At 36.9% G+C, this 17,379-nt stretch overlaps 1 protein-coding gene across 1 annotated transcript in view; it reads left to right on the top strand.

Annotated features, from left to right (window-relative positions):
- The window catches only part of LOC127625753 (chromodomain-helicase-DNA-binding protein 5-like), a 61,852-nt gene that overhangs the window by 35,239 nt on the left and 9,234 nt on the right, over nt 1–17,379 (top strand). Inside the window, exons 16-33 of the mRNA XM_052101117.1 lie at nt 775–912; nt 1,075–1,196; nt 2,526–2,699; nt 2,840–2,981; nt 5,860–5,991; nt 8,253–8,370; nt 8,467–8,591; nt 8,768–9,014; nt 9,563–9,735; nt 11,870–12,044; nt 12,145–12,231; nt 12,451–12,539; nt 12,625–12,758; nt 12,958–13,102; nt 15,956–16,115; nt 16,310–16,389; nt 16,480–16,678; nt 16,770–16,850. Of these exons, the coding sequence (XP_051957077.1) occupies nt 775–912; nt 1,075–1,196; nt 2,526–2,699; nt 2,840–2,981; nt 5,860–5,991; nt 8,253–8,370; nt 8,467–8,591; nt 8,768–9,014; nt 9,563–9,735; nt 11,870–12,044; nt 12,145–12,231; nt 12,451–12,539; nt 12,625–12,758; nt 12,958–13,102; nt 15,956–16,115; nt 16,310–16,389; nt 16,480–16,678; nt 16,770–16,850 (2,521 nt within the window). The remainder of the gene's footprint in view (nt 1–774; nt 913–1,074; nt 1,197–2,525; nt 2,700–2,839; nt 2,982–5,859; nt 5,992–8,252; nt 8,371–8,466; nt 8,592–8,767; nt 9,015–9,562; nt 9,736–11,869; nt 12,045–12,144; nt 12,232–12,450; nt 12,540–12,624; nt 12,759–12,957; nt 13,103–15,955; nt 16,116–16,309; nt 16,390–16,479; nt 16,679–16,769; nt 16,851–17,379) is intronic.

The following is a 17,379-nucleotide window of genomic DNA, read 5'->3' on the forward strand; positions in this document are numbered from 1 at the left end:
ATTATTAAACCAGCAAAGGCAGCGATTTAATGAGATAAATATAAAGTCTGCATGTGCTGCACACTTCAAGGTAAATAGATCTTGTTTTAAGAATTTATAAATGTAAATGTGAAGTCGTCTGCTCTTAACAAGTAGCTTTAAAGCCCCTACTCATGAGCATTGACCGCGCTGTTTGTTGCAAATTACTGTGCTAATTTAGTGCTAATTTACTATGTAGCGTGCAGCACATACAGACTACATATTTATTTTATTAAATAGCAGCCTTTTGTGGTTTAATCGTGTTTTAAACACACTGAGTCATATAGCGAACTTCTTTTCAGAAGGTGAGAAGCTACTTTTTAAAAACACACCGAAACGGAAAGGGATTTACTCCAAAATAAAAGCTTCTGCCAAAATAAAAGCTCCATTTAAATGGAAGAATGTTTGACAGAAATGTATCATTACTGTTTAGTTCTGTAATATTCAATTACCACTACTGCTAATACTACAACTAATAATAAATTAATTATAATGATCTTGTATTTAAACAATATCTCACATCTGTGATGCTCTGTTGTGCAGCACTTAAATGTACACTTAAAATGAACGGTAGTTTGAAGATATGTTTTATCAATTACAGACTATAAACCTAGTCTCCATATCTTTGCAGTAAAATATTTAGGTTGTAAAACTGTTTTTGTGCATGACTTTATGGTGAGAAATTTGGTCTTTATTGGTTTAAATAAAATCTAAGTAAGTTGTTGTAGAGCCCTTGTTATTATTTTTCCATCACAGAAGGACACACCAATCAAGTTTCACGTCCTGCTGACATCATATGAACTGATCACTATTGATCAGGCCGTTCTTGGCTCTATTACCTGGGCCTGTCTGGTTGTGGATGAGGCCCACCGGCTGAAGAATAATCAATCAAAGGTACAGAAGTAAAGGAAGGCTTTACTTTGTAGAAGAACAAAGTCATCTTATTCAATTTCAAAGCATACCTGTGAAATCATATTTCAGTGTGCACTGCATAATAATTGTGTAATTTACTGGATACTTGGAAAATCAATATTGTCTTTACCTTTTTTCAAAAAGTTTTTTAGAATACTGAATGGCTACAAAATCTACTATAAGCTGCTCCTGACTGGAACCCCTTTGCAGAACAATCTAGAAGAGCTTTTTCACCTGCTCAACTTTCTCACACCTGAGCGCTTCAAGTAAGATTGCAGTCTGCATGATTAATGTGGTGATTCACAAATCTGCTCTTAGAAGAATGACCCCCTATAGAGTGATCATGTGGATTGTAATGGAATATAATCATAGGAATAAAAGGAAGTGAGTTCCATGTTCTATATTTGGCTGGTTAGTTTCAGAAGTGTCCTGTGGTGTGACATGCTATAATTCATCTAAATCTATATAAAACAAAATATTCCAGTTCTTCTATAATTATATTGAGTTGACAATTTTCATGTCCTCATATTACTTGAGAGACTGCATGGCATATTTGCATTTTTATTATAGTAAAGGCAAAAGGTGTTAAAAAAATTGGGAAAAACTTTGTTTTCAATGTTAAAATTCTTTCTTAATATAGAGCAGGGGTGCCCACACTTTTAAATGACCAACTCAATAAGATCTACCAACAAAAAAAAACACAGTTTCATTTAAAATAAGAAAATGCTTGTTGGGACTACTGCATGTATTCCTACATGGAATTCATCTTCTAATTAATAAAAAAATATATAATAATGTTCAATGTTGATATCATTCAGTTTTAAAACTAAACCCAAAACACCTACAGCACAATGGATTACAATAGCCAGGGCATTTACCTTATTCTGATGACTTGCACTGAATGGAATCAGACAGTTTTGCCTAATCCGGGCATTAGCATCGCAATTTCGCGCTCTGTTCTCAGAAGTGCTTGTAAGGCGCGTATGCGCAAACCTAGTTGTCATGGCAACTGAATAAACAAAACCTCGCCTGGTCAATATTTACGCGTCAAGTGCAAGTCAGACAGAAACTAAAAGAAGGAAAGACATTATATTGATTTGTATTAAAATTTTACGAAAGTACATTTACATTTTGTGCGATCTATCAGCATTGGCTTTGCGATCGACTGGTAGATTGCGATCGACGTATTGGGCACCCCTGATATAGAGTCTCAACTATAAGCCATTTGTAGATTGATTTCATCAAAAAATTTAACACCATGTCTCTGGTACTCTCAAAACATTGCTCTGTTTGATTGATCAGCACGTCAAGCCTGCCACAGCTACATTTGCTCGACCAATGGCGTGAGTTTAGGGCGGGGCTATCTGCTTGTACAAACTATGGAAGATGGAAGAGTTTCCTGGAATCTGTTTGAAAACAGTGATTATTTTTTTTCAGTTCCATTTGGTGACACTAGTGGAGCAGAAATATGCTCTTTTTCCTTATACAAATATGTGGATTTCAACATAAAATCTTGATGATGAATTAAAAAAAAATAGTTGAGTGGACAAATTAAATGTAAGCTTCCAATATCTAAATCACAATGTTGTTCACAGTAACCTGGATGGTTTTCTGGAAGAGTTTGCAGACATCTCAAAAGAGGACCAGATTAAGAAACTGCACGACCTTCTAGGGCCGCACATGCTCAGAAGACTGAAAGCCGATGTCTTCAAGAACATGCCAGCCAAAACCGAACTCATAGTGCGAGTCGAACTCAGTCCCATGCAGAAGTCAGTCTACCTGAGTTCCTCTGATCCTCATACATAATTATTAATCCAAACTCAGTTTATCATACCTCAATATCATTTTTCAGGATTTCATATGTAAAATAATTAGTGTCCATCAAGTTTTTGTGCTTTCTCGCCGGCAGGAAGTACTACAAGTTCATTTTAACGCGGAACTTTGAGGCGTTGAATTCCAAGGGAGGAGGGAACCAGGTGTCGCTTCTCAACATCATGATGGACTTGAAGAAATGCTGCAACCATCCCTACCTGTTTCCAGTGGCTGCAGTGGTGAGGAGGGGAGGGGAGGAGAACATTTTGAGAGCGATTGCTCCCAATGTACACACCGCCATAAGGAGACGGTGCTGTATTTTTAGCAAATGTATCTGTAATACATTACCTGTTGTATAGGGGCTATTTAAAGACAACCAGAACCTTTTGTTCAAGAATCTATTGTTTCTTAAAGTCTGCAGTGAATTTGATGCATAATATCGGCCTTACTGTGTCATATTCTTATCTTACATTTTCGTGTTTTGATATTGATGTTGTTTACTCTTAGAAACATTGACTGCAGACAATTAGTTGTGGTTGCTAATCATCACTATAACTATTACTCATATTTAGCATTAGGGTATTTTCAAAAACCCAAAGTATGAAACTTTGGTGTGTAACTGGCTCTACAATCTAACATATGCGTTTTGCATGGGGGAATATAAAAACGGAGACAAAATCCTTTAGGCTTGCATTGAAGGAAGGATATGCATACACTGGCTGCCAAAAGTTTGGAATAATGTACAGATTTTGCTGTTTCGGAAGGAAATTTGTACTTTAATTCACCAAAGTGGCATTCAACTAATCACAAAGTATAGTCAGAACATTACTGATGTAGAAAACAGCATCATCACTGTTTAAAAAAGTCATTTTTGATCAAATCTAGACAGGCCCCATTTCCAGCAACCATCACTCCAACACCTTATCCTTGAGTAATCATGCTACATTGCTAATTTGGTGCTAGAAAATCACTTGCCATTATATCAAACACAGCTGAAAGCTATTTGGATAATTAAATGAAGCTTAAAATTTTATTTGTGTTTGTTTTCAAGTTGCCACAGTATGCAAAAGACTGGCATGTCTTAAGGTCAATATTAGGTCAAATATGACAAAAAAAAAAAAAGATTCTGATTTCTCTTGACACTCATCAGCCAATCATTGTTTTGAAGGAATGAAGGCTATACAATGACTTGACATTGCCAAAAAACTGAAGATTTCATACAAAGGTGTAACTACAGCCTTCAAAGACAAAGGACAACTGTCTCTAACAAGGACAGAAAGAGATGTGGAAGACCAGATGTGCAACTAAACAAGAGGATAAGAACATCAGAGTCTCTAGTTTGAGAAATAGACACCTCACATGTCCTCCGCTGACAGCTTCATTGAATTCTACCCGCTCAACACCAGTTTCATGTTCAACAGTAAAGAGAAGACTCAGGGGTGCAGCCTTATGGGAAGAATTGCAAAGAAAAATAAACTTTTGAAACAGAAAAACAAAAAGAAAAGGTTAGAGTAGGCAAAGAAACACAGACATTGAACAACAGATAATTGGAAAAGAGTGTTCAATCACTCACTCGACATTGTGTCCCTTCCTGGGACGCCAAACGTACCTCTGAACCTGAGAAAAGGCCAATGTCAAGTTGGCAGACAGAATTTGCATGCCCTGCCCCGAACATAGACCCCAAACATAGACCATAGTAAAGTGCCCAACAAGACAGTCACATCTATGGCAAGTGCTACAGGAAGTGTGGGGTGAAATGTCACCTGAGTATCTGGACAAACTGACAGCTAGAATAACAAGGATCTGCAAAGCTGTTATTGCTGCACATGGAGGATTTTTTTGATGAGAACTCTTTGAAGTAGTTTAAGAAGTTCTGAATTTTTTTTTCAAATTGTAATAGTAATTTTTCATGTTATTAATGTCCTTACTATACACTGTGATCAGTTGAATGCCACTTTGGTGAATAAAAGTACATATTTCTCTCCATAAGAGCAAAATCTGCACATTATTCCAAACTTTTGGCCATATATTTAGGTTTTCTATATTATAAAAACATATAATAAAAACAAACGTTTGTAGTTTATAAATCTAACAGTTTATACATCTAAAATCTAGTTAACAAAAATATTTTAGCCTAATTTTAAGATTTAAATTTATAACAAAATTCCATCAAATTAAATTGTGTAATTTTAAAGTAAGTAAAATTATTAAAACGAAAAAATAAATAAATATATATATATATATATATTTTTTTTTAGATTATAAATTGTGGAATTTTGTTATTAAAAAGAAATGTGTTCTTCTTAAAATAATTTTTTTGAGTGTTGTTATTGTTGAGCTAGTGATTTCGGTTGGTGTGGTGTAATACATTTTTTTTATATTATATTTATTATTATTATTATTATTATTATTATATACAACATATAAAATATAATAAACAATACAATATAATATATATATTTATATTTAAACTCACTGAGCACTTTATTACGAACACCTGTTCACCTACTTATTCATGCGATTATCTAATCAGCCAATCATGTGTCAGAAGTGCAGTGCATAAATCATGCAGATACGGGTCAGGAGATTCAGTTAATGTACACATCAAGCATCAGAATGTGGGAAAAATGTGATCTCAGTGATTTGGAGCGTGGCATGATTGTTGGTGCCAGATGGGCTGGTTTGAGTATTTCTGTAACTGCTGATCTCCTGGGATTTTCACATGTAACAGTCTCTAGAATTTACTCAGAATGGTGCCAAAAACACAAAACAGCCAGTGAGCGGCAATTCTGCGGACAGAAATGTCTTGTTGATGAGAGAGGTCAACAGAGAATGGCCAGACTGGTTCGAACAGTCAGAAAGTCTACGGTAACTCAGATAACTGCTCTGTACAACTGTAGTGAGCAGAATAGCATCTCAGAATGCACAACATGTCAAACCTTGAGGCCATAGTGTTCCTAATATAGTGCTCAGTGAGTGGAGTGTATATAAGCATATAAAAAACTATTTTTAATAAACTAACTGTCTAGAAAATAACTTGACACCTTGAATCCAAACATCATTAATTAAGTCTTTTCTTCAAAGTCCTATTTTAATGTCCATTCTTTACGTGTTCAGGAAGCTCCAGTTTTACCCAACGGTTCATATGACGGTAACATGCTGGTGAAATCCTCAGGAAAACTTACCCTGCTTCAGAAGATGCTCAAGAATCTCAAAGACGAAGGCCACAGGGTTCTCATCTTCTCTCAGGTAGATTTTACCCACTCTCTTAATAACGTGAGTTCAGAATTCCCTGTGAAGAACAATAAAAGCATAAATATGCAGCGGCCTAGCTTCAATTTCAGTCGAGGATTAATTAGATGGTAAACTGTGTATAGAAAATAAGAGCGGAACACATTCATCTTTTAAATGGAGTTACCAAATGAAAAGGCGGGGCCTATATTTATCTCCGCTTTGTTGTTTAGTCCTCAGACTTTTTTTCCCTCCCTTTTAAATTGCCTGTGGAATCATTGCATCCATTAATTTGATGAATGGCACAGGTAAATGGGGGTATGGGTTTGGACTTTTCATTTTACCACCCTTTTCTTTCCTCAAGTGCTTGAGAATAAACATACATATTAATGTTTAAACATACCATGTGTTTGTTCACTCCTTTAAGCTTGATGAAAGAGGAGGGCTAAGTATCTTTCCCCTTTTTTGTTGCAATTTGCATGTGTGGAATTTAGTAGCTGGCAAGCCCTCCTGGGTTTGTTTAACATATCGCTTGAGTCTGTCATCATTTACTCATCCTCATGTTGTTCTTAACCCATGTGTTTTTCTTTTTGAAGTGTTGAAGAATGTTCACGCTGCTCTCTTCCATAAAACTGAGTTGGATGGGGACTAGGGGTTGTAAAGCTCCAAAAATGTACTCCATGTGACTTATGCACATTTATCCAAATATTCTGAAGCCGGGTTACATTCAAGTTAATCTTAATCGAGAGCATGTGTGGCATAATGTGGCACTTCTTGTTGGGGTCTCTAAATACACACTTAACGAGTTGCAATATGTACAAAATTCGCAGCTAGGATCCTAGGACCAGAACAATTGACCACATTACTCCTGAGAAGCACAGACTTTAGGCATTTTTAAATCTTATCTAAAAACATACTTCTTCAGGTTAGCTTTTACTGGATTATTATTAGTTTTTTTTCTTCTGATTTATTTTTATTTGTATTTTTGATATACTTGCTTATACATTTCATTAATCTTTGTTTTGTATTCTTATATGTTTGTTTTTTGTGTTTCTGATTTATTATAAATTTTATTTTGATGTGCATGTTTATACATTTCATTAATCTTTGTTTTGTATTATATAGTTGAAGACAAAATTATTAGCCCCCCTATGAAATTTCAATTATTTTTCAAATATTTCCCAAGTGATGTTTAACAGATCAAGCATATTTAATACAGTATTTCTTATTATATTTTTCCTCTGGAGAAAGCCTTATTTATTTTAATTTGCCTGGAATAAAATAATTATTTTAAAAAATTTAAAAACGGCTAAGGTCAATGTTATTAGCCCCCTTAAGAAATTGTCTGTTTGATTGGCTACGGAACCAACCACTGTTATCCAATGACTCGCCTAATTAACCTAATTAATCCCCCAAGCCTTTAAATTTCACTTCAAACTGAGGATTAGTATCTTGCAAAACAACTAATGAAGTAATATAAAACTAGACTTGAGAAAAAGAATTGTTAATGCTCACAAAGCAGAAGGATATACACGTTTATCAAAGCGTTATCAAGAAGTTTGAGGAGACCCACACAGTGGAAAACAAGACTAGCAGAGGCAGGAAGCGAAAGATTTCAAAAACCTTGGAAAGAAAACTGGTGAGAGAGGTTTCTAAAGACCCAAGAACATCTGCCAAGACACTAGTGAATGATTTAGCCAACTCTAGGATTGATGTCTCAATGAAGACAGTCACTAGAGCCCTGCACAGGAATGGACTGCGAGGTTGCAGACCAACAAAAACAACCTGGAGAACAATTATGCATACTGGAAATGTGCCCTTTGGTCAGATGAGACAAAACTAGAGCTCTTTGTCCATAGAGACGTTGCCTATGTTTGGAGAAAGAAGAGAGAGGTGCTCAATCCAAAGAACAACGTTCCCACAGTGAAACATGGAGTGAATGCTGTGGGTATGTTTCAGTGTGTCTGGAACTGGGAATCTCATCAGGGTCGAAGGAATCATGAAAAAGGAAGACTACGAGAAGATTTTGAAAGACAACCTCAGGCAATCTGCAACAAAACTTGGTTTGGGTCAATATTTCGTCTTTCAGCTTGATAACGACCCAAAGCATACCTCACTTATGGTGAAGAACTACCTCCAAACGGGCAAAGTGACTGGCCTGCACAGAAAATAGTTTTTGGGTGAACTAGCCCTTTATCACTATTATATGTCCCTTTGTTCGAGACCTGTGTTGTTTTTCCTGTTTGTGTCTCATCCTGAACTGTTGATACCTCACTCAGATGACAAAGATGCTGGACCTGCTAGAGGACTTCCTGGAGTACGAGGGGTATAAATACGAGCGGATTGATGGTGGCATCACTGGTGGGCTGCGACAAGAGGCAATTGATCGTTTTAACGGTGAGAATGCCAGCAGGGAAATTGCAGTTGTGTGTGTGTGTGTTGGATAGTGGATACTGAGGCTCTCAAACTGACTGGCTGTCACCCTGTGTTCAGCTCCTGGGGCTCAGCAGTTCTGTTTTCTGCTGTCTACACGCGCTGGAGGATTGGGTATCAACCTGGCAACCGCAGACACAGTGATCATATATGACTCCGACTGGAATCCACACAATGATATTCAGGTAATTTTTTTGCTTTATTAATGAGGAAGTTCCTAAATGTCCCCAAAGGGAGGTTTTGTCAGATTTAGCTAAATCTGGGAACAAATCTGTCTCCAATCTACCTCCATTATACAAATACCAGTTTGTATATTTCTTGCTTATGTCCATTTCCTGTCTTTCTGTCCATCTTTCTGCAGGCATTCAGCAGGGCGCATCGTATCGGCCAGAATAAGAAGGTGATGATCTATCGTTTTGTGACGCGGGCATCAGTAGAGGAGCGTATCACTCAGGTGGCCAAGAGAAAGATGATGTTGACCCACCTGGTGGTGCGTCCCGGCTTGGGTTCTAAGACGGGTTCCATGTCCAAACAAGAACTGGACGATATCCTCAAGTTTGGCACTGAGGAACTTTTTAAAAATGATGTGGAAGCTGCCAGAAATATGGGTGAGATAAAGTGGATTGGTGTGACAGTTTGTCCAATGCCCTCTTGTGTCCCTAGAGAGATTCCTGTCGCTTTAATAAAGAAACATTTTATTCCAACCACACATTGCACAGATGTGGTAAAGAAGTCCCAACTCCACTTTTGTTATTTGTATATTAAAAAAATAAAATGAATGTATAAAAGCAAAAATGTGGGCAAAATGTTGAAAAACTAATGATACAATAAAAATAGTAAAATGACTCTTTTCATTATTCACCAAGATTGAAGGTCCCCTGTATAATTAACACATTAGCTGAGAGAGAATTTTTTCATTTGTAAGCAAAATGCACATTATATTTCAAATACACCCAAATGAATCAGAATTGAATCGAGAGCTTGTGACTCGAATTGGGATATCAATATCTGCCCTACTAGAAATACAAAGTCATGGGTTCGATTCCCAGGGAAAACACATACTGCTTAAATGTCAAGCCTGAATGCACTGGAAGTTGCTTTGGATGAAAGTGTCTGTCAAATGAATAAATGTAAACATGGTGTGTCTCTCGTCTAGGTGACTGTAAGGATGGAGAGGAGGTAAATGTTATCCACTATGACGATAACGCCATCTCCAAACTTCTGGACCGCAGTCAGGATGCCACTGAAGACACAGAGATACAGAACATGAACGAGTATCTAAGCTCCTTCAAGGTGGCTCAGTATGTGGTAAGGGAGGAGGATGGAGAGGTGAGTGACAAATAACTGCATTTTCAGTTACTCTCCATGCCGTTTCTATTAAATGTTTGTTTATCTTTTTGAACTGACAACCATGTTTTTCCTTCTAGAAATTTGAATTGAACCTTATCAGTCCAAAAATTGAAAAGAATCAATTGTTTTTTTGCTTACAAACTGATGTTTGGATTTAGTATTGTGTACTGACTTTATCAGAAGTTTTTGTTTTTGGGACATGGTACCTAATATATTAAACGATTCACCAATTGACTTACGGTATATGTAGCATTAAGTACAAATCATTTTAGTGAATCGGGCTGTTTGGGCAGTTTATGTAAATAAATTGGTTAAAATAAACAAATCACCAATTCACATATATGTAGCACTGGAAAGTCCAAATCACTTTAGTGAATCATTTTGTTCAGACAGTTCATGTAAATGGATAGGTTCAAATATACATAACACCAATTCACCTACAGTAAATACTGGCGGCCAAAACCTTGGAATAATGTGCAGATTTTGCTCTTATAGAGAGAAATTGGTACTTATATTCACCAAAGTGTCATTCAACTGATCACAGTGTATAGTCAGGACATTAATAACATGAAATATTACTATTACAATTTGAATTTTTCAACTTCTTAAACTACAAAGAGTTTGATGTAAAAAATCCTCCATGTGCAGCAATAACAGCTTTGCAGATCCTTGACATTCTAGCTGTCAGTTTGTCCAGATACTCAGGTGACATTTCACCCCACACTTCCTGTAGCACTTGCCATAGATGTTGCTGTCTTGTTGGGCACTTCTCATGCACCTTACAGTCTAGCTGATCCCACAAAAGCTCAATGGGGTTAAGGTCCATAACACTCTTTTCCAACGATCTGTAGTCCAATGTCTGTGTTTCTTTGCCCACTCAAACCTTTTCTTTTTGCTTTTCTGTTTCAAAAGTGGCTTTTTCTTTGCAATTCTTCCCACAAGGCCTCCTGAGTCTTCTCTTTACTGTTGTACATGAAACTGGTGTTGAGCGGGTAGAATTCAATGAAGCTGTCAGCGGAGGACATGTGAGGCGTCCATTTCTCAAACTAGAGACTCTGATGTACTTATCCTCTTATTTAGTTGTACATCTGACCTCCCACATCTCTTTCTGTCCATGTTAGAGACAGTTGTCCTTTGTCTTTGAAGACTGTAGTGTACACATTTGTATGAAATCTTCAGTTTTTTGTTAATTTCAAGCATTGTACAGCCTAGTCTAGAGTTTCCAGATAAAGCTGTTTCTTTTTTTGCCATATTTGACCTAATATTGACCTTAAGACATGCCAGTGTATTGCATACTGTGGCACCTCAAAAACAAACACAAACTCAATGTTAAGCTTCATTTAATAAACCAAATAGCTTCCAACTGTGTTTGATATAATGGCAAGTGATTTTCTAGTACCAAATTAGCAATTTAGCATGATTACTCACGGATAAGGTGTTGGAAATGGGGCCTGTCTAGATTTGATAAAAATTACTTTTTTAAATAGTGATGGTGGTGTTTTTTACATCAGTAATGCCCTGACTATACTTTGTGATCAGCTGAATGCCACTTTGGTGAATTAAAGTACAAATTTCCTTCTGAAACAGCAACATCTGTCCCATTATTCCAAACATTTTGCCGGCAGTGTATACAGTATACTGTAGTATTGGAAAGTCCAAATCAATTTAGTAAATCAGTTGATTCGAGCAATACAAGTTAATTAAATTGGTTCAAATAAATGATTCACCAATTCACTTAAATGTAGCGTTGGGAAGTCCAAATCCAAAAGTAAATCGATGTGTAAAATAATTGGTTCAAATGAACATTCAGTACCATGGCATTACCAACTGATATTGTCACTGTACCATTGTACCACCATGGTACATTTTTGCAAGGAATGTACTTTTTTGAGGGGCAAAAACCTTAAATTATGGAGATCTCATGGTACCCATGAAGACAACAGCTTCTTAAATGGACTAAATGTGTTATTACACACATACAAATACCAAACGTTTAGGATTAGGGTTAGAATGAGTCTATAGTGACTATAATTAGCTTATAATTACTACAAATAATAGATGTCTATGGTATGACCCCATTTAAATAGCTAAGTAAATGTGTGTGTACCTGCAGGAGGAGGTCCAGAGGGAGATTATTAAGCAGGAAGAGAATGTTGATCCAGACTACTGGGAGAAGCTCTTGAGACACCATTATGAGCAGCAGCAAGAGGATCTGGCACGGAACCTGGGCAAAGGGAAACGCATCCGCAAACAGGTCAACTACAATGACGCCTCCCAGGAGGACCAAGGTACACACACACACACATACAGAGATGCTGACAGTGCAATAAGTACTGCGTTAAGCATACATGAGTGTACATGTGTTCCCTCTCTCGATCCTGTGTTCAGAGTGGCAGGATGATCTTTCAGACAATCATTCTGAGTACTCTGTCGGCTCCGAGGACGAGGATGAAGATTTTGAGGAGCGTCCAGAAGGTAGGTAACATTTCTGAAACATTTCTGCACGGTAGAAGACAACATTATTTGCACATTCATTCAAGGAAGTATGCAAAAAAAGTGTACACAAACACCTCTTTTTTATATAAAAATTTGTTTACCACCTGCTTTATGTGGGCAGTGATAGCACAACGTTAATTTTGCCAGGCAAATAGCAATTCATCAGTCTCTTAACTAAATTATCTCCTACTCTTTCAGGGGGGCGTAGACAGTCTCGCAGACAGATGAAGAGCGATCGGGACAAACCGCTGCCGCCACTGCTGGCCAGAGTCGGAGGAAACATAGAGGTGAAGTGCCTTAGAATGTGCACTTCCTGTCTTCAGGTCAAGCTTTGGCTGCACATAGGATATTTACATACGTTTGGGATTACAGGTGCTAGGATTTAACGCCCGCCAGCGAAAAGCCTTCCTGAATGCGATTATGCGCTGGGGAATGCCGCCACAAGATGCCTTCAACTCTCATTGGCTCGTCCGTGACCTAAGAGGAAAAAGCGAGAAGGAGTTCAGGTACTGCATGTGCCTCAACTTAAATAAACCGCTAAAGCAAGTCTAAGCTGGTTGGCTGGTCTTTGCTGGTCTCCCAGCCTGGTTATACTGGTCATCTGGGTGGTTTGAGAAGAGATTTGGGCATTTATCAGCTGGCCTGACTGGGAGACCAGTCATTCCATATTTTATTTGTTGGTCTTTGTTCTTTTGTGTTCTTTAGGGCTTATGTGTCTCTGTTCATGAGGCACCTGTGTGAGCCAGGGGCAGACGGAGCTGAAACTTTTGCAGATGGGGTCCCGAGGGAAGGGCTGTCCCGCCAACATGTTCTCACCCGGATCGGTGTTATGTCTCTGGTCCGGAAGAAGGTAATGCATTTGCATTTTTTTGTTTGTTTAAATTCCACGAGTTTTTTCTTTTGCCTTTGTTTTGTATCTGAATTATGTTACTCAAAGACAAGGCTGTGATGGATGGAATTGGGTCTTGAATAGGGATGGGTCAAGTCAACTTGTCAACTTGTCAACTTGTCAATTTATTATTGTTTTTTTTTAGCTTTATTGTTTTGTGCATTGGTGCTTCAATGAGGGTAAATTTAGTGATGCAATTTGCCAGAGAGGGATTGAACATGCTGACAGCATTTAGTGCTTTAGTGTGCCTACACTTCTATAAGTTGAAACGTTAAGAAAATATGAGAATGTGACATAAATTGGAGGCAGATTTCTGCCATATGTTGAACAAAATATAAATAACATGACTTAAAAACTGTGTCATGCCAGTAACAGCCAGTTGATGGCGTTAGCCACCTGTGTAGTCTGATGGCTTGTTGTAACCTAATTTTATATTTTATCACAAGATATGCATTTGGATATACAGTATATTTAGACATTATCAAACTATTATTTGTCAAAATGTAGCACTTTAAGTTGATTTGAAGTGTTTCAGATTTTGCCAGTTTTGTCATTATGCTTCCAATCAAACCTGACCATGGCGTTACAAAGAGAAGACAATTTCAATGGCCAGTCAATTCTGACCACGAATACCAAAGGTGTCAATTTTTTACTACCATTTAGACTTATCGAATCAAGTCGATATGTTTTTTTGGATGTTCAGATGGCAAGTGGAGGAATTTTCACCAAGTCTTGTACTTCTCAGATAAAGGAAATAATTTATATTCAATTAAATTGACCGAATACCATAGGAGGGTCAAGACCAACAACTATTCATTCAGACAACCCACCCACCTAGTCGATTATGCAAATATCAGCCTGATCTCATGAAAATGACACGACCATAGCAACATTTTTGCAAAACAAAATTATGTTCTTCGTAACACGTTTCGCTGCAATTTCCCAGTGAAATGTCCATTGGGGGGCGCTAAAAGCGAGTGAAATGTTGTTGTAATCAGATGAAGTTTTAAAAGTGAATATTAGATGGTGGTTTTAATAAGTGAACGTACATCCCTAACCTAAATCTTTAACCTAAACCTAACTAATAGTGTTGATAAAGCAAGTGAGAGGTGAACAAAACAGAAATCCTTACCCTAAACCAAAACCTAAACCTAATGGATTGTGTCCTAAAAGCAAATGCGACATGATAAGCACATTTTCTGAAGCCACCATGTCATGTATTGTCGCTTCTGTGAAACTTTCTTCTCACGTGCCAGCTTGCGTGTTTAGCTTGGCTTGAGTTTTGGTTTTCAAAAGAGTCCAAAATCCAACACTTTATCAGGTGAGCTACCACACAAGCCAATCACGCTGGAATAAGTGTGAAAATGTTGGTGAGTCTGTAATACAAGTGTTAAAATTAGTGCTGTCAATCGATTAACGTCTTTAATCAAATTGATTACATGGTGTCCCTATTAATTAATGGCAATTAATCGCATATACAAATATTTGCTGAGAAAGCCCCTCAGTAATTCAATATAACAATAATTCAATATATACTGATTAAATAATTATACATAGTTAACTTTAAATGTTATATATATATATATATATATATATATATATATATATATATATATATATATATATATATATAAGATATTGATAAGACAATACAAAAAGTGGCTTTAGAATACAATGTATTGTTTACTACCATATTATTGATCATAAGTCAGTCATTGGCACACAGTTCACAGTAATCCATTACACAAGTGAATTTGTCAATCAGTTGGAGATTTATTAAGATCCAAATGTTTTGGAAAGAACTAAATAATTACATACAAAGAAAAGCTATGATTCTTGTTAACTTTGAAGAAGTTGATATTATGCTAAAATGTTTTTCATTTGATGGTGATAAAAATATTCTGTTTATATTTGATTGAATTATTATAATTGCCCGTTATTATATTCATAAAGTCAAATGGAATGGAAAAATGCCAAATTGCCAATGTTAAAATATATTTATAAACAATATCTAAAAGTAAAAACTTAAAAGCAAGGAAAACTTTACAGCTATTTAATAGGTATAAGTTATTTCAGTAAAATGCCTTTCTTTTTTATTTATTTTTTACCCTTGACATGTATGGTTATATGTACTATTGGATGTAAATTATTTTTGTTCTTGTTATATTGCAATAAAAAAAAAAAGAAAAAAAAAGGGATGTTTTGTTCACTGTATAAACTGCGTGTTGCCACACAGCTGAAGTTTCACTTACTGCCCTCTGGAGTGAACAGGTGGTACTACAAGCTTGCATTTCTCAGGAATCTTCCTTATTACGGTCCGGGGTCATTGCGATTAATCGCACTGAATAAAACGAGTTTAATTGACAGCCCTAGTTATAATTAATTGTTTTTAAATTATGCATTAGAGTAAAAGTTACATAACATAGCTGTGTGTGTTGAGCAAAAAATAACTATTCTCTGTATATGTTAATTTCTACTATATATGGTATAAAGTCATAATCAGCTGTTGTAATTGTGATTTGTGTGAATGTGAATAAAATGCTCAGTTTTTGTAGTACCTTAAGTGTTTTTCACCAGGGAGCTGTGGCAAATGTAAAACACGGCACGTAAGCCTAAGTTTGCAAAAATGTTGTTATAGTAACGTTATTTCTATGAGACTAGGAAACAAAATGTGTAGATTTGCACATCCCTATTGTCGATGTTTCAGCCAATGAAATGTTTTGTTAGCTTTGTTTTCATTCAGGTCAAATTAGATATTCTGTTTACTCTGTGAAGTCTATTGAAATATCCCCTTGTTTTTTATTGTGTGTGTAGGTTCAGGAGTTTGAGCATGTGAATGGAAAGTTCAGCATGCCAGATTTGATTCCCTTAGGCTTAGATCTGAAAAAACTTACTGAAAGTGTCTCATCGGACCCAAACACTCCTGTCCCAGCCAGTCCGGTTCCGACTCAACCCAGCACACCTGTGCCATCAGGTATGTGAATGTGTGTCTACTGGACAATAATCATGTTTCCATCCATGTTACGGATTGAATTCATGAGAAAAATCCATCCAGCATTTTTTATGTGATATCCCAAAATTTGCGTAAAAGTATGTGGATGGAAATCTAGCTAATATCATTTTGATAGTTCTTGGTTAGCTGGACAGTTACATTTTCTGTTTTTACAGATAAAACTGAGTCAGTGTCCGGTCCTCAGGAAGACAAGGAGATTACGAAACCAGAGAGCACCAAAACGTCCGATTCTGAGGTTGGACTGCAACACGTAATACTCAAGAAATCTCTCCTTTATCTCTCATCTCTCTAGTGTGTATTAAAATCTCTCTTTGTCTTCTCACAGCAGCCAGTTATGCCAGAGCCCTCCCCTGCACCAGAGAAGACCAATGATAGTGAAGAGCCAAAGAGTGGCTGTGTAGAGGAGAAGCAACTGGAAGAAAGCGAGAAGAATGTCACGCCACCTGTCCAACCAGAGCCATCGTCCAATCAAGCACATCCACCCATTAATCCTAGTGAGCAGTCAGACAATCAGACTCCCTCTGGTGAGAGTTTTTACACCATGCATGTAATAATTCTTCAAAACTTCTCTATTTATAAAGAAATTATTAAAACAACGATAATAATTTTTTACAGACTCTGGTAAAGTGAAAGACACTTCTCCGGAGAGAGGGAAAATAAATTCAGCCCAGTTAAAACAGACGACAAAGAGCAAAAACTAGGTGAGTTACACTGAAATATTTTTATGATTTTGGAGAAAACAGAAGGAAAGGGGTGACCACCAAGATTTTGGGTTCAAATTGATATATTTATACAGAAAACAAGTTACACCGAAAGACATTTGAAGGTATTCAGCTGTTTTGATCATGTGATTCCAGCAGTTAGAGTCACATATGCTAGCATCCACATACAGTAAATATGTAAAGCTTTAAATTATTGAATGCTTATTATTGCCAAAAAACACTCACTGAATAAATAATGATTCACACAGGGCTGGACTGAGAAGAGAAATCGGACTGTGATTTAACCTGGGGGTGGGGGGGGGGGGTAATAATGCAGTGGCTCATTATAGGTTATCGCGGCACATTCTGCACTTTTCGGGGCCGGACCACTCGGTTCTCATGATGGCCAGTCCGCCCCTGATCGGCCCCAAAGTGCGTCGGCCCACCGGGCAAATGCCAGGTATGCCAGATTACCAGTCCAGACCTGGTTCCACATAAATATTACACATTTAATTAATAGTTAA

Source organism: Xyrauchen texanus, chromosome 32, assembly GCF_025860055.1.
Source record: "Xyrauchen texanus isolate HMW12.3.18 chromosome 32, RBS_HiC_50CHRs, whole genome shotgun sequence".
Lineage (NCBI taxonomy): Eukaryota > Metazoa > Chordata > Actinopteri > Cypriniformes > Catostomidae > Xyrauchen > Xyrauchen texanus.